The sequence below is a fragment of the Olea europaea genome, unplaced genomic scaffold, assembly GCF_002742605.1.
Source record: "Olea europaea var. sylvestris unplaced genomic scaffold, O_europaea_v1 scaffold971, whole genome shotgun sequence".
Classification (NCBI taxonomy): Eukaryota; Viridiplantae; Streptophyta; class Magnoliopsida; order Lamiales; family Oleaceae; genus Olea; species Olea europaea.
The window spans coordinates 167,171-185,639 of record NW_019268212.1 but is presented as its reverse complement, the minus strand read 5'-3'; the positions used below and the strand labels follow the sequence as shown (position 1 = coordinate 185,639).

At 35.7% G+C, this 18,469-nt stretch overlaps 2 protein-coding genes and 1 pseudogene across 2 annotated transcripts; 1 reads left to right on the top strand and 2 right to left on the bottom strand.

Annotated features, from left to right (window-relative positions):
• Positions 1-3,158: 3,158 nt before the first annotated feature.
• Positions 3,159-6,798, bottom strand: LOC111392732. Its single transcript, XM_023018135.1, has 7 exons — positions 6,794-6,798; positions 6,600-6,742; positions 5,991-6,110; positions 5,690-5,912; positions 4,617-4,668; positions 3,664-3,758; positions 3,159-3,240 (listed from the first exon to the last, which is right to left on the bottom strand). The coding sequence occupies exons 1-7, from the start codon at positions 6,796-6,798 to the stop codon at positions 3,159-3,161; spliced, it is 720 nt and encodes a 239-aa protein (XP_022873903.1).
• A 19-nt stretch (positions 6,799-6,817) lies between these two features.
• LOC111392731 lies at positions 6,818-8,499 on the top strand. The gene is made up of 5 exons (XM_023018134.1): positions 6,818-6,856; positions 7,049-7,228; positions 7,429-7,537; positions 7,918-8,031; positions 8,396-8,499. Exons 1-5 carry the CDS (start codon positions 6,818-6,820, stop codon positions 8,497-8,499), a joined length of 546 nt encoding a protein of 181 aa, XP_022873902.1.
• Positions 8,500-12,233: 3,734 nt separating this feature from the next.
• Positions 12,234-16,666, bottom strand: LOC111392730 (annotated as a pseudogene).
• Between the last annotated feature and the right edge of the window lie 1,803 nt (positions 16,667-18,469).

Genomic DNA, 18,469 nt, shown 5'->3' with positions numbered 1-18,469 from the left:
GTAACTAGCGTATGCAAAATCCAATTCAGATTCATACCCGAACCTCCTAGGTTCTCTCGTTTGCCTTCTCTCTCTATCTCTAACTAAGTTATAGTTAGCTAATGGATTTTCTTCCTCAGGATGCTCTTCTATCACTACTTCATTTTCCTCTTCAGGTTCTTGGACCTGAATCTCCACCTCACTCGAAGTACTAGGTACTGATGTGTTAAATTTTCCTAACTCCACCTTAAACCGATTTCTTTCTTCACTTGATTCAGTTTCACTTACAGGTTCGGTTTCGTTCTTTAGACAAGGCATCTCATTCTCATTAAATGTGACATCCCTACTCATGATGATCTTAACTCCTTTTTGGCTTCTATTCCATAGCCTATAGCCCTTAACCCCTTCGGGATATCCTAGAAAGACACACTTCCTGGCTCTAGGTTCTAACTTTCCCTCACTTTGATGAGAAAAGGCAGCACAGCCAAATGCTTTAAGCATTGAGTAGTCACCCAATTTTCCAGACCATTTCTCATGTGGAGTATCACCATTTAATGTAGCCGATGGAGTCAAATTTATTAGATAACATGCAGTGACAATGGCTTCACCCCAAAATGACTTAGGAACCTCAGAACTTAACATCATGCAGTGCACTTTGTCTAGTATGGTCTTATTCATTCTTTCTGCTACCCCGTTTTACTGGGGAGTATAAGGAACCGTTTTTGTGCCTTGTTATTCCACTTTCTTTACACATCCTATCGAATTCAGCATTACAGAATTCTAGGCCGTTATCTGTCCTTAAAAATTTGATCCTCTTGCTAGTTTAGTTTTTCATTTGTTTCTTCCAATTGTTAAAGTTATGGAAGGTTTCAGTTTTGTCTTTCAATAGATAGACCCACACTTTCCTGGTGTAGTCATCTATGATAGATAGGAAATACCTATTCCCACTCGATGTGGGATTACTAGCAGGACCCCACAGATCAGAATGCACATATTCAAGCATCCTTTTAGCCTTATGCGTACTAGTGGAGAACGACACTCTATGGTGCTTTCCAAGCACGCAGTGATCACAAAACGATAGGTCAGACACACAATCATTACCAAATGCACCTTTTTCATTAAGTAGCTTAAGTCCTTTAATGCTTACGTGTGCAAGCCTACTATGCCACGTATGTGTGTGATCGATTTTGGCGGAAGAAATAGAGGAGTTTAATCCTCTAATCACTTCCCCAGTAGTGATGTAAATGTCATTTTTCTTGATTCCCTTAATAGAGATTAACGCACCCTTCATCATTTTAAACATATCGTTTTCAATTTTACCGGTGAAGTTGTCTTTCTCAAGTCTTCCTACTGAAATCAAATTCCTAGATAATTCCGGAATGTATCTAACTTCCTTTAACATGTACACAAAGCCTGTGTTAAATTTTATCTTTATATCTCCAATTCCAGCAATTGTATAGGCGAAGTTATCACACAGAACTACTTGCCCATCATTAGATTCTTGCAAGTTTTCAAACCAGTTCTTTTCAGATGTCACATGAAAAGACGCACCAGAATCTAATATCCATTCATGCATGTGAGAATTAGTAGTTAGATTTAATTCAGTAGTGTATGCGACTGGACTAGTGATCACATAGACTTCACGATTTTCGGTATCAGAGGTAGAGGATAACACATTTACCTCATCTCTTTCCTTAACCTTCTGTTTTCCCTTTTCTTTATGACAGTCTTTTATAAAATGCCCTGTGCCTCCACAGCCATAGCATTTTCTACCCTTAGTTCTAGACTTTGATCTAGGTCTACCATTCCCCTTCTTTTTCCAACTATTACTACTTGATTCGCCACTACTTTGGTATCCATCATGACTGGCTTGCCTAAATTGTGTTCTACCCTGCATCATATGCAACTCTCCACTCCTCCTATCCTATTTTTCAGCCCTCATTTCCATCTCCTTACTCCTAAGAGAATCTACGATGATTTCAAGTGTTAACGTGTCCCTACCATACTTAATGGCATTTTTAACTTCTTTATAAGAGTCCGGGATTGAATTGAGCAAGATAATGGCCTTATAGGTTTCAGACACGACTTCGTCACAATTGACAATATCTTGCACCAATTTATTAAATACATCTAAATTGTCGTCGAGATCCTTTGAAGGATCCATCTTAAAGCTGAAGAATCGTTCGAGTAGGTAGAGTTTATTCGGTGTAGATTTAAGCAAGTATAAGTCTTCTAATCTTTTCCAAAGTTCTTTGGTGGTTTTTAGTTTTCCCACTTTTCTTAAGACAGCGTCAGACAAGTGTAATATTATTGAGGTATAGGCAAGCTCATCGGCTTCCTCTTTTTGTTCTTTTGAGATATCAGGTGCAAAATTACCTTCGATGGCTTTTGACACCTTTTGTTGGACTAGTATGCCTCTCATCTTTTGTTGCCAGATAGAGAAGTCCCCTTTACCATTAAAAATTTCCAAATCAAAATTATGTGTTGTCATTGGTTAACACACTAATTAAACCACACGAAGTAATATTGCGAAGCGTGATAAGGTAATATCTTGTTAATTCTTAGTTAAAGTAACAATGAACCTAAACGCTATGTCCACCAAGAAATACCAAGCACTTTAAATCAAAAGAACAAGCACTCGATTAACGCAAGTAATCCTAGTTCTAGCACAAGCAATGGTTACCCCTTCACAGTAACCCCAAAACCTAACGATCACCCCACACGATGATCTTGCTATTGCTGAATTTAAATAGATTAAGCCAATTTACCAGAGCGGACCTATCTGAGTCCGTAGAGTGGAGAAAAACGAGCTTGCTGTTGAATTTCAGTCGGCGTCGTACCAAAGGACAAAATCGTCCAACTTTTTCTGTGTAACCTGAAACAGAAAACAAAGTATATCAGCGCGTTCAGGAGATCGAAACAAGCAAGTTACCTGAAGACAGTGCCGCCGCCACGCGCTGCCTCTCTGGGAGCGCCTCGACCTGCTAGTGATGGCTATGGCCTCCATTTGTCCAACCAAGCTTTGGTTTGTGAGTAATTGGAAATTTTCAGATTTGGGTTATAAGGTTCAAGTCCGAAATTCAGCCGATTTTGAGCCAATTTTTGCTACCCAAGCTCTGATACCAGATGTTAGGATCTTCCTTAAGCTGCTCAAAGTGATTTCCGGGCTCAGTTAACCATTAAACAACGAATTCAACACCAAAACCAAAGGTGACAAACCCGTCGGCTTCTCTTCTCCTATGGTTGCTATTTCCTCTTTTGCTTGTTGATTCAATCACACACTTAGGATGGATACCACACAGGTAAGAGTCACAAAGGCTCAAGCAATTTGGTAGGAAGACAAATCACGAAGAAGAAGGCAGAAGAAGAAAGCGGCAGTCTCTCTTTACCTCTCGGGTTCTCTCTTAAACGGGGTTAGGAGTAGAAAGAAAACCACCAATATATATATTAGTTAAGTGGCCAACATAAGATAAGTCAAAATATGGTAAGTAGGCTCGACTAGGGTTATGTCCCAATGGAAAGAAACAACAAGCCGCAAAGAGTATTGGCCATCCAATAGGTAAAGTAACGTTTGGTCGGTTCATCCATTATTCGATGTTGAATTATCGTTCAGTCATTCATGTCGACTGATAAAATTGGTTTTCATCATCGTCCGGGAGGTCGTTTGACAACATGATGTCTAACAGGGGGGAATCAACTTCCGTCAAAGGTGGTTTCACTATGCCATCAATGTACCCAAAAATTAACTGAACATGGAAGTAGGATAGGGCTTGAGCTTTCTGCATGGGGTAGAAAGTGATTAAAATTTGACAGTACTGCGCAGAAGGTTGGATAAGGAAGTGGAAGAGAATGAGGAGACCAATGTGGATCAGATGTTCGTCATTTTTAGTGGCTCAGTGATTCTATATAGAGAATAATAGGCCTGTGATTTTTATTATATATGTCTAATTGTGAATTACATTTTCTTTATATAGAGCTCAATCCAACAACTATTCTGCTTTGTGGCCTACACATCTGAGTTATCCATCTGAAATTTGAATGGGCTATCCTGCTAATGAACAAGCATGTTGACATGTAGTTCTACAAAACAAAATGTATGGCATGGGAACAAATAAAACCCCTAACCCACCTCCGCAACAAGGTATTCAAGGACAGTGGAGAGACAGACTAGGGTATCGACACCCACTTGCTCGGCATACTTTCCAAAATTTGAGCAATCAAGTGATTAGGTACAGGGAATTCGACTCCGACTTTACTAGATAGGCATAGGATTTCAATGCATTGGGCCTCCCTCTACCTCCCTTAGTGGAGGCTCTGCCAGTTGAATTTTACTATAAACCCTAGAAAGGAATTGAAATTGGAAACTAGAATTTGCTAGAAAATGCAGGCTTTTTGGAGATGAAGTGGTCAGTAGATGGTTTTATATAAGAATTTAGTGAGATAGTGCTAGAGTTTTATGGAGATGATGTGTCACGAAGATTGAAAATGAGAATTTTAGATTTTTATTTTCCTTTTAAGTAGAATTCACGTGTGAAATGACTCGTTAAAAACTTTCACAGTTGAGTATCTCCATAAAGACACGGTCATCTGTCTTCCTATTTGCATAAGCCGTTACAGAAGCCTCGGAAAATTATTACATTATGATGCAGCGTGCTATAATCACCACCCATTGCTGGACTAATGAGATGACTACAGAAACATTTACAAATCTTCATTTAATACAAATTATCAAATGAGAAATCAAGTTATTGAGTATTTATCCTTTTCAGCCACACTACGTGCGGTGCACGTGCAATTCACATGCGACAGATGTGAAATGGACGCCTAAACTCTTTTAAAATTCCTTCCTGAATGAGCACATTTAATTATTTAAGAAATTGGGAAATGAACAAAAAACTGGAGAATTCGTCCTTCCAAGCTTTAATATAACTTGTAAAATTCATGTGCAAGTCACTCGATGTATGTAATTTTTTGTTTTTTGTTTTTTTGGGTTTTTGGACGATCATGAAAAGAACTAAAATGTAAAAGATGGGAATTACAGCACCAGAAGCTCTAAAGTATAAACAATCAACTTCTACCATCTTTGGAATGAAGTACTCACCACTGAGCACAAGCATGGACAAAAACATGGATTAACCATATAGAAAATGCGAGTAACAGTATAAACCAGAAATGAAGTCCCAAAATAGTATCAACATCCAATGGGCATTCATATCCAATTTAGTCCAAAGATTAGTGCTTTATATATCATGTGCAACATAATAGAATATTCATTTCCATTCGATATTTCAAACAATGCCAGTTACCACAAAATAGTTAAGCAGGTAACATCTGTGTCTTCAGTCGCATATTCTTAAGACAACTGATTATTGACAAACAAAAAATAAATAAATAACATAGACTCGTATAATTGAATAAAAAACTATTATATTTAGAAGAGTCTTTAACTGATAAAAATCTGAAGACCAAAACCCTTAGCCACTGTTTGACAACCATTATCTTGGAAAACCAATGTTTTGAACAGTGTTTTTTAGGAGAATGTGTAGCTAAAAAGTAGGAAAAGTTTTGGATTTATAAATGCAAAAAATTACATTGCGTGTATGTGTGGTTGAAGAGGAGAATGCAGAAAAAAGAGTTTTCAAATAATAGTGGTCACAAGGGCTTAATATCCATCCAAATGCCATAAATAATAAATTAAAAACCGTAGAACTCTTCCGAAGCAAAGCCATTCTCTTTATCTTTTCCGTCGGCTATCTTTGGCGACAAACACTGATTAATGTTAGTCAGAACCCCACTGTTTGCAATGGTAACATTTCCCAAAAGCTTGCTCAAATCTTCATCGATCTTTACAGCCAATTGTTTATGCCTAGGTGCAATCCTGTTCTTCTTCTTGTCCCTTGCCTCGTTTCCTGTGAGCTCCAAAACCTCAATCAACGGAACCATATAATAAATCCTGAAAATAAAAAATGTACGAAATGGGAACAAACAAAACCCATAACGCATCTCAGAAGCAAGGTATTCAAGAATGGCGGAGAGGCATACAAGGGCACCGGCGTCGACACGCTCATCAAACTTTCTATTACTTAAAAATCCAGTGATTCTTCCAACTGGGAATTCAAGGCCAGTTACGAGATCGAGATAATTATTTCAATTACTTGGGCTTCCATCTACTACCCTTAGTGGAAGCCAATCGAACTCATTTTCAGATTTTAATTTTATTGTAAATCCTAAGGGCCTGCTTGGGAGATTTGGCGTACTAGTTATTAGCCTTTTTTAATGTATCGTTTAGGAGCATTTACAAGAGGTTCAATCTTGAGTGGTTCTAGTACTGATTTATAAAACTGGCAAACCTATGTTTGGGAGTTTATTATCCACTAGTTTTGAAAGATTTTTAGAAAAATAAAATTATATATATGTCCCTTAATAAAATTTTCAGTTTATGGTTTCTTATATGAAATTTTTTATATATCAGTGATACTTTACTTATAAATATAAATATTTTTTTACTTATAAGCAATGTCATTAGCAGCTTTATTTTAAAGTGCATTTCATGAGCTCCCATTCAAACACAATAAATAAAAACCACACGTAAGAATTTAAGCGGCTAAAGTCAAACATACCAGATCCATTTTCTTGATCTGGTACTATGCACCTAAAAATATACATTGGATTGTAATTATAGCAAACTTGCATCACAACATAACTACTTTTGGAGGCTTCTATAATTGCTTCTGTTAATTGAATTGACTTGTTAAAGTAAATCCTGTTGTTACATACAGAAAACACTATCACTACAACAAAAGTAGCTTTTTACAGCATGCATTTATAGCGTGCATCTATGGCATGCTGTAAAAATAGACCAATTATGGCATGCGATGTATGTATGCCATGAAAGATCAAGTAATTAGAGCATTTACAGCCGTATTAATGGGCATTTACGGCTTGCACTAAAAAGCACGCCATGTTATATTGTCAAAAAATTCATTACAAAGCCCTAAAAACATAGCATTTCTCCCATTCTCTTTTCCCCATCGACTTCGCCTCTCCATGATTTCCCCTGGCACTTCAGTTCTCACTCTCTCTCTCTCTCTACCTTCCACGATCGACCACAGGCGCCTTAGCTCACTCTCGTCTCTCTCCGGCTTCCACCGTTGACCGACGGAGCCTCAGCCCTCACTCTTGTTTCTCTCCGCCTTCCACCGACGCGGCTCACTCTCGTCGCTCGCCTCCCAGGACACAAATCATTCACGTACGTTGTGTATGCACATTTATTTATTGTTCATTTGAGTTATTTTTCCTGTTGTCAATTTTGAGTTTGCAGAAAACTGGAGAAAAATGCATCTGAGGGAAAACCTAAGTATGTTTTTCAATTTTTTGTTTATTTAAAAGGGTTGTTGTTGAATTTTATTGTTTAAAGATTTATTTTTGATATTGAACAATGGTGTGTAGATGGTTGGCGAGGGCAATAAAGTCATTTGCAATTGCGTAGATGTAGGCCAGGAAGTTCAGTACCCAAAAACTGGGACCGAAGCTTTGCTAATGGGCATTTTGGTTGAAGGTTGGTAGTTAAACGATAAATAATTCAATTTGATAGTATAATCCAATTAGTTTGTAGCTTATAATTCACTCGGATTTTTATTTCATAAATCTAAAAATGATGTTTATTTCAGTTTATTTGATTTCTAGAAGAACTTATAGAATATGAGCTTAAGAAGCCTAGCTTTAGCAAAAAAGATGAGATGATAAGATATGAGGTTCCAAGTCCCACTAATTGATGCAATTGGATATGTTGACCTGGTCAACTGGGCAGAATTGGAAAATAATGTCACCTAACTAGCCGCTATATAGAGGTCACATGTTAATTTTATTGGAGGATTCTTAAAAGTATATTGAGCTAGTTGATCTTGTTATTTCAAAGTTGGAGAATGGATTATGCAGAAGTTGCAATTACAATGTCATGTCATTGTGTGAAACGTCAAGATCCTCCTTTCCTTACTAATTACTGGGCAATCAGGCGAGGCCCCAGTAAAGAGAGTTGGCCATACCAACATGGTAATTTCTTGATTCTGACTTATGGTTATGAATATTCAATGTATTGTTCTGTGATTGAAAATGTTATACCATTATGATCAGGTTTGACTTATTATGTGGGTTAATTTTGATGACATCCTACAATACCGTTGACTGTGACCTACTTTAATTTCATTCAAAAGCTAAGACATTGTCAATTTATGGGGAGAAGTTTGCTGATGAAAATTTCAAAATCAAACATACCAGACCTGGTAGGAGAACTGCCTATATATGCCCCAGAACCTCCCCTTCCCTAATACCATCTCACTCCATGATTTCAGATTTTTGAGTTTCACTGTGTGAAAGCATTCTTTGTGTAATCTTATTATTTTTGTCCAATTTTCAGGGCTTAGGTCTATGGTAAATGCTGGGCAGGACACTAATGGTTCACACTTTTTCATCTGTGACGACCCGCTGGTAACTATACAATTTATGATCCTGCTGTTATGAGAAAACTGTCATCCATTTTCAGATCTTCTGTCTGATGCTTCTATTTAGCCTAAAAATCTAACAAAAGTTAAATGTTCAACAGGTTGAACGGCCGTCATGTTGTATTCGGAAAGGTGCTGTCCGGAATAGATGTGGTGTATAAGATAGAAGCCGAATGCAACAAGAGTGGAACAACCAAAAGCAAAGTTGGGATTGCAGACAGTGGTGAACTTCCCCGTAATCAGCTTGTACTTGAACTTGTCAGTTTTATACTTCTACTCACTTCTACTTACTGCAGGTTATGCATCTTAATTTACATACCTGAATTATGTTATTTAGGAAAATGAAATAGGCACCAGAAAAGTACACTTTTCAGTTTGGCACCTAATATTATGAGTCCATAAGGCATGTAGAATGTATATTAGGAAAGAAGTGAGGAAACAGATGCAATTTCTCTTACATTGTTGACAAAGATCATTAGGGGATCAATGTTAATTTTTTTAGGAATTTCTTTATGCTGATAAGAACACGAACACCGTTGTCTCAAAGGGTGTTCAAGGAGCTAAAATTGATTATCAAGAACCCGCGGATTCAGAGCTTACGATGGATATTTTTACCAACCTTCAGAAGGTTCATTTTACATTTTCTTGATTTGTTCAGTGACCTTTCCTTTAGTTAGCATTTATACAATTTTTCTCTCTCATAAATGCAGCAGGAAAGAAGACAAAGAAATAGCAAGAAGTCGTAATTGCATAGTGAAGAAGTTTCAAAGGCACCAAGAATGATTTTTTTATCTGAAGTGGTATATACTTTTTGAGAAGTATTGAAATGAATTTTACATTGATATATTGTATTAAACTGTACTCAATATTTATGGAATCTATGAAAAACCTGGTTATATTTATGGAATTTTGTTTTGTAATTACTATTGGTAATCAAATACATAAACAATTTTTTTTTTAAAAAAAATTCGTTACCTTTTACAGCGTGCATGTGCACGCCGTTAAAAAATAAAAGGTTTTGATGGCGTTCACAGACGGCATGCATTGCACGCCGTAAAAAGGAAATACTTTTTACAGCATTTCTTTATACGGCATGCGGCCACACGCCGTAAATTGGGTTTTACGGCATGCAATGCACGCCGTAAAATGTACATTTTATTGTAGTGTATATTCATGTTCGTAAGGCTCAGGAATCAGTCATTGCACTTCAACTAAATTAGAAACATTTGAGTAAGCTCATTTGAACTCCTTATGATTGTTTAAAGTAATCAAAATTTCAAAATATCGTTTTACCAATCATTTTAAAACACCTATACCCATAAGTAAACAAGTTTATATATAAACATAAACATAAAAATTTATTTTTATGAAAAGAAAAAAATCGTTCATGGTATAAAATTTACCTATAAGGTAAAAGGCATTCGTTAGTGAAAATTTATTTAGAAGTAAAAAGAAAATTAATTATAAGTAAAAAGTCTCATATGGTATAAAAAAACTAAACAAATACAAATTCACCTAGAATAAAAAAATCAATTATACTACTAGTTATAAATTAAAAATAAATCATTTGGGTTGTACATGCTAGCACATGTTTTGTTAAAAAAAAGTAGACAATATAAGTAGCTTAAAATGCAACCTTAGGAAGTGGAAACTTGAGAGAAGCTGTAAGGCAACCACCTCTGATATATATAAATCAATGGCTTGCTGTCAACACTGTAGATATCAACCATATGAATCTGCTCTATGGAGCCCTTGCTGTGTTTTGTAAACCATAGAACTGTCAAACAATATATACTAACCCAAAAAACAAGTACAAATGGGAAGACGCGAAGTTTCCATTCCCAAATATGTTGTGTACTTGAAGGAATGGTTCAATGCCCAGTTGTAGTAAGATCAATTTAATCCTATTCAACGTTTCTTGTAATTAACACCCAATATAACATAATATGGGGTGTTATACCCCTATAGTCTATGGGATTGGAATAATAATGTCTATGCAACGCTTTAAAACATATTTTAAAGTCACTATTTCATGAACAATAAGGAGTAAAATTAGTTGAATTAAAATATGTATACTCATAATCAAAAAATTTAACTTAATTTCATGTTTTTAAGAATTAAATATGGGCTAACTTTTGCCAAGGTGTATGTATGCCATTGGTCCTAATTTCCCTTTAGTCAACACGGTTAAAATAATACCCTCTATGAATACATTTAGACCATATTATTAATTCAAATACTTCATGAAAAATATGGAAATTTTGAATTGAATTGAAACACATATATTCATAAGTAAATAAGTTGTCTGTGTGTGTGTATTTACTCATGTGTAGAAATTTAACTTGTATGAAAAATCCAATCATGGTAAAAAAATTACTAATAAGTAAATTATAAGTCAAAAGAATTACTTATAAGAAAATTTTCACTTGTAAGTAAATAATATTCTCGAAAGTTAAAAAAAGAATCTCATATAAGTATAAATTCACCAAGAATTAGACATTCAATTACATAATCAAATACATCACATGTGTTGCACGTGCATCTTAAGTGTTCTGTTAGGTATAAATAACTTATAATATAAATTTTACTTAATTTTAACTTTTTAGTCACTAAATATTGGTTTACTTTCACCAGGGTCCACTTCCATTAGTACAAAAGTAATTTTCTTTATACGAGACATTGAATGCAGATACAAAATTAGATTGGGTAATTAGCCCTATGTGGTAATTATTTCTCTATGTTTGAAAAATAGGGAGGAAACTAGTTTCTCTATCCTCTTCTTTGTGAAGAGGCATTAGGCTTTTTTATTTCATTTTTCATTTTTTTAGCAATTGAAGGAGCCAAAGAATGTTATGGCAAAGTAAGATGGTACAACTAAGAAAACATATTGATGCAAATTTAGGCAGTGAAAACCTGAGAGAAGCTGTAAGGCTACCACCTGGGAAGGATATAACTAAATGGTTTGGGATAGCTTACTGTCAACAATGTCTAGATTTCGTTATCCAAGTAAATCTACTATAAAGAATCCTCGCTGAGTTCTACAAGCCAGAGAAATGTCTGACCACGTCTACAAACCCTAAATACGAGTACAAATGGGTAGACTGAGTCCAAATCATGAAACCCATTGATGTTTATGTTCCAAATATGTTGAGTACTAGATCGAAAATGAACAATGATCAATTTAATTGTATTCAACGTTGGCGCAACTAATACCCATATTAACTTAATCGAGGGTGCTTATAAAACATCCAATCGGCATTCATATCCAATTTACTCCAAAGATTAGTGCTTTATATATCATATGCCACATAATAGAATATTCATTCCCATTCGATATTTCAAACAATGCCAGTTACCACCAAATAGTTAAGCAAGCAACATCTATGTCTTCAGTCGCATAATCTTAAGACAACTGATTATTGACATATTAAATAAAAAATCATAGACTCGTATAATTAAACAAAAAAATATTATATTTTAGAAGGGTCTTAACTGATAAAAATCTGAAGACCAAAACCCTTAGCCACTGTTTGACAACCATTATCTTGGAAAACTATGTTTTGGACAGTGTTTTTTAGGAAAATATGTAGTTAAAAAGTAAGGAAAAGTTTTGGATTTACATGCAAAATATTACATTGTGTAGATATGTGGTTGAAAGTGAGAATGCAGAAAAAAGAGTATCAAATAATAGTGATCAAATAAGAGCTTAATATCCATCCAGACACTGTAAATAATACATTAAAAACCGTAGAACTATTGCGAAGCAGAGCCAATCTCTTTTTCTTTTCTGCCAGCTGTCTTTGGCAACAAATACTGATTAATGTTAGTCAGAACCCCCACCATTTGCAATGGTAACATTTCCCAAAAGCTTGCTCAACTCGTCGTCATTCCTTACAGCCAATTGTTTATGCCTAGGTGCAATCCTGTTCCTCTTCTTGTCCCTGGCCTAGTTTCCTGCACGCTTCAAAACCTCAATCAACAGAACCATATAGTAAATCCTGAACATAAAAAATGTTCGAAATGGGATCAAACAAAACCGATAACCCATCGCAGCAGCAAGGTATTCAAGAATGGCAGGGAGGCAAACCAGGGCAACGGCATCGACACACTCATCAAACTTTCTATTCCTTATAAATCTATCGATTCTTCCAACAGAGAATTCGAGCAGTTCAAATTTTTTTGTGGTTTTAGTAGCGATTTTTAAAACTGTCAAACCTATGTTTCAGAGTTTATTATCCACTAGTTTAGAAAGATTTTTAAAACAATAAAATTATATACATGTCCCTAAGTAAAATTTTCGGTTTATGGGTTCTTAAATGAATTTTTTTACTTATAAGTGATATTTTACTAATAAATAATTTTTTTGTGTATAAGTTAGTATTTAACTTAAAAAATTAAATAAAGTTAAAAATTTAAAATTTAAAAATTTTAAATATTTAAATTTAGTGTAGATTTGAACAGTTCGAGTGTGAGGAAATGAGGAGATATTGCATTTGAGAGCAAGCCATAGTTCTTAGGAGATGTTGTAGGCTATGATCTGAGTGAGGAAAGTTTCAGTGAGGGGAGCATTTATGGTGGGAATGAAGAAGGAATCCAGGCCACTGTTTCATATTGAGGTTTGGAATCTGGAAGAGAGCATCAGAAATGTGATGGGGGGAATCAACTTCTTTCGGAGGTGGTTTCACTATGCCATGAATGTAACAAAAAATGGACTGACCATGGAAGTAGGATAGGGCATGATTTCTTCGCATGGGGTAGATTGTGTGATTAAGATTGGTATTGATGGTGAGAAGTTGGGATAAGGAAGCACAGGAGAGAGAATAATAGGTTCGTGATTTTTTTATATATTGAATCGTGAATACACGTTCTTTATATATAGAGCTCAATACAATAACTATTCTACTTTGTAGATTATACATATGAGTTAAAATTCAAAAGAACTATACTTCTAGCTATATCAAAAAGATTTAAATACCAATAGGTTAACCTTCTCAAAATTCAAATGAGCTATCCATCTGAAATTCAAATGAGCTATCTGTCATAAATTTAAATGAGCTATTCATCCGAAATTTGAATGAGTCATCCTTCTTAAATTCGAATGAGCTATCCTTCTGTGAATGAAATAGTCATGTTGACGTGTTGTTCTACAAATATAAAAAAATATGTGGAATGGGGACAAACAAAACCCATAACCCACCTCAGCAACAAGGTATTCAAGGACGGTAGAGAGAAAGACCAGGGCACGAAATTGACATCCTCAGCATACTTTCCAAAATTGAGAAATCAGCGATTCTGCCTACAGGGAATTCAATACTATTCTTACTAGATTGGCATAGGATTTTCGATCCATGCATTGACCCTCCCTCTACCTCCCGTAGTGGAGTCTCTACCAGTTGAATTTTACTATAAACTATAGAAAGGAACTGAAATTGGATAATGGAAATTGTAAAAAAAAAATGTCGATCTTTTACAGAAATAAAATGGTTAGTAGATGGTTTATATAGGAATTTAGTGAGCTGGTGTTAGAATTTGATTGCCAGACAGAGATGTATTGGGGATTGATGATGTGGCATGAAAATTGAAAACGACGATTTTAGATTTTTATTTTACTTTTGAAGTAGAATTCGCTCATGAAATGCCTCATTAAAAACTTTCGCAGTTGAATAACCCCATATATAGTGTACTGTTTTCATCTATTTAGCAAGTCATGGTTATTTTTCTTTCTGTAGAAGCAACTTTTTCACAACCATGAGTGCAATTAATTGTTTCCAAGGAAAACTAAACTTATATGTGGAAGGTCTATTTCAAAGATTGATAAAATGATAATTTGAATTTTTGATTATTGTTGTTGAGTAGTAAACTTTATTTCTTGGACTAAATAATATGAGCTTAAGTATTTTGTTCATACGCTTAAATCAATTAAAAAGCCAAAAATGCCTAGCATTTCTCGAAACATTGTTAAGAAAAATCTATAAATATTTAAGTAAAATATGTGGTGATAAATGTGGTAATGTGACAAGAAGAATATGTTGTTTTATATATACAATCTATCTAGAGTATTCTAGGAAAATATTTTGTCCAAATGTGTGATCTAAAAGTCTCATGTAAATATGTGGTCTAGGAGTCCTTATAAATTGTGTGGATTAGAAGTTTCATATAAACACTATATAAAGGCAAGCCAAGTGTGTAAGTTTTGGAGTTGAGAAATACAAGTTTCATTTTGTTCACTTTCTTCTTCCTATTAGTGTAGTCCTCCTGAAAGGCATTAGTCAATCCAAGTTAGTAAACCCCTCTTTCCTCCAACAATTTTAACCAACCACAAGAAGTTCAAATAAGCTTACTCTACAATTCCTAACTTAGTTAAAGTAAAATGACTAATACTTGAGCTTTACTAACTTAATTATCGTGTTTTCTTGTCATAGAGAAGGATTTAATTAAAGAAATCCATCGATTAACAGAATCCATTATAAAAGCTTCCAAAAGTGATTATATTGCGACGCAAGCCTGCTATAATCACTATCCATTGCTTGACTTATGGGATGATATTTTCATCAAGTCAAATAGTAATAACAAACGTGACTTCTAGAATCTTTACATATCTTTATTTCATAAACTATCTAAAAAGAAATCACATTGTCGAGTATTTATCCTATCCAGCTACAATATAACACGTGCAGTTCACGTGCAATTCACATGTGACGGAGGTTAAATTGATGCGTAAACTCTTTTAAAACTCCCTCCTAAACCAAGCACATTTATATAATTAAAAGATTGTCAATTGAAGAAAAAACTAGAGAATTTGTCCTACTCAGCTACATTATAACTCGTGAGATTCATATGCAAGTAACGTAATGTATTTAAAACAAGGGGATTGCTGCACCAAAAGTTCTAAAGGAGAAACCATCTTCAGAATGAATTATTCACCATTGAGAACAAGCATCGATAAAACAAGAATGTAAAGATTCTGGTCTGTACTTGATAAAAGAGAAAGAATGCAACTACAGGGATATACGAGTAACAATATAAACCAGTAATGAAGTCCCAAAACGATATTAACATGTAATTGGCAATGTTAGACATTATGTTGTCAAACGACCTCCCGGGCGATGATGAGAACCAATTTTATCAGTCGACATGAATGACTGAACGATAATTCAACATCGAATAATGGATGAACCGACCAAACGTTGCTTTACCTATTGGACGGCTAATACTCTTTGTGGCTTGTTGATTCTTTCCATTGGAAGTTAACCCTAGTCGAGCCTACTTACCATATCCTTGCTTACCTTATGTTGGCCACTTGACTTACTATATATATTGGTGTTTTCATCCTAGTTGAACCCGTCCATTAGTTGAAGCCGTGAGATAGAGAGACTGCCGTGTTCTGCCATGTTCTTCTACCTTCATCTTCTTCGTGATTTCTTCTCCATGCCAATTGCTTGAGCCTTTGTGACTCTTACCTGTGTGGTACCCATCCTAAGTGTGTGGATTGAATCAACAAAGCAAAGGAGGAAAGCAACCATAGGAGGAAGAGGTGCCGGCGGCTTGGTGACTCCAGTTTTGATGTTGAATTCGATTTTAATGGTTAACTGAGCCCGAAAATCACCGTGAGCAGTTAGAGGAAGATCCTAACATCTGGTATGAGAGCTTGGATAGCAAAAAATGGCTCAAAATCGGCTGATTTTCGCATCTTCAACCTAGAACCCGAATCTGAAAATTTGCAATTACTCACAAACCAAAGCTCGGTTGGACAAACGGAGGCCATACCCATCATCAGCAGGTCGAGGAGCTCCGGGAGAGACGGCGGCGCGTGGGAGATTTTCCGACGACGCTGTCTTCAGGTAACTTGCTTGTTTCGATCTCCTGAACGTGCTGATATATTTTGTTTTGTGTTTCAGGTTACATAGAAAAAGTTGGACGATTTTGCCCTTCCGACTGAAATTCAACAGCAAGCTCGTTTTTCTCCACTCTACGGACTCAGATAGGTCCGCTCTGGTAAATTGGCTTAATCCATTTAAATTCAGCAATAGCAAGATCATCGTGGGGGTGATCGTTAGGTTTTGGGATTACCGTGAAGGGGTAACCATTGCTTGTGCTAGAATTAGGATTACTTGCGTTAATTGAGTGTTTGTTCTTTTAATTTAAAGTGCTTGTTATTCCTTGGTGGACATAGCGTTTAGGTTCATTATTACCTTTGCTAATAATTAACAAGACATTACCTTATCACGTTTCCCAATACTACTTCGTGTGGTTTAATTAGAGTGTTAACCAATGACAACACATAATTTTGATTTGGAAATTATTAACGGTAAAGGGGACTTCTCTATCTGGCAACAAAAGATGAGAGGCATACTAGTCCAACAAAAGGTGTCAAAAGCCATCGAAGCAATTTTGCACCTGATATCTCAAAAGAACAAAAAGAGGAAGCCGATGAGCTTGCCTATACCTCAATAATATTACACTTGTCTGACGCTGTCTTAAGAAAAGTGGGAAAACTAAAAACCACCAAAGAACTTTGGAAAAGACTAGAAGACTTATACTTGCTTAAATCTACACTGAATAAACTCTACCTATTCGAACGATTCTTCAGCTTTAAAATGGATCCTTCAAAGGATCTCGACGACAATCTAGATGTATTTAATAAATTGGTGCAAGATATTGTCAATTGTGACGAAGCCATGTCTGAAACCTATAAGGCCACTATCTTGCTCAATTCAATCCCGGACTCTTATAAAGAAGTTAAAAATGCCATTAAGTATGGTAGGGATACGCTAACACCTGAAATTGTCGTAGATTCTCTTAGGAGTAAGGAGATGGAAATGAAGGCTGAACAACAGGATAGGAGGAGTGGAGAGTTGCATATGATGTGGGGTAGAACACAAATTTAGGTAAGCCAGTCATGATGGATACCAAAGTAGTGGCGAATCAAGTAGTAATAGTTGGAAAAAGAAGGGGAATGGTAGACCTAGATCAAAGTCGAGAACTAAGGGTAGAAAATGCTATGGCTGTGGAGGCACAGGGCATTTTATAAAAGACTGTCATAAAGAAAAAGGAAAACAGAAGGTTAAGGAAAGAGATGAGGTAAATGTGTTATCCTCTACCTCCGATACTGAAAATAGTGAAGTCTATGTGATCACTAGTCCAGTCGCATACACTACTGAATTAAATCTAACTACTAATTCTCACACGCATGAATGGATATTAGATTCTGGTGCGTCTTTTCATGTGACATCTGAAAAGAACTGGTTTCAAAACTTGCAAGAATCTAATGATGGGCAAGTAGTTCTGTGTGATAACTTCTCCTATACAATTGCTGGAATTCGAGATATAAAGATAAAATTTAACACAGGTTTTGTGTACGTGTTAAAGGAAGTTAGATACATTCCGGAATTATCTAGGAATTTGATTTCAGTAGGAAGACTTGAGAAAGACAACTTCATCGGTAAAATTGAAAACGGTATGTTTAAAATGATGAAGGGTGCGTTAATCTCTATTAAGGGAATCAAGAAAAATGACATTTATATCACTACTGGGGAAGTGATTAGAGGATTAAACTCCTTTATTTCTTCCGCCAAAATTGATCACACACACACGTGGCATAGTAGGCTTGCACACGTAAGCATTAAAGGACTTAAGCTACTTAATGAAAAAGGTGCATTTGGGAATGACTGTGTGTCTGACCTATCGTTCTGTGATCACTGTGTGCTTGGAAAGCACCATAGAGTGTCATTTTCCACCAGTACGCATAAGGCTAAAAGCATGCTTGAATATGTGCATTCTGATCTGTGGGGTCCTGCTAGTAATCCCATATCGGGTGGGAATAGGTATTTCCTATCTATCATAGATGACTACACTAGGAAAGTGTGGGTCTATCTATTGAAAGACAAAACTGAAACCTTCCATAACTTTAACAATTGGAAGAAACAAATGGAAAACCAAACTAGCAAGAGGATCAAATTTTTAAGGACAGGTAACGGCCTAGAATTCTG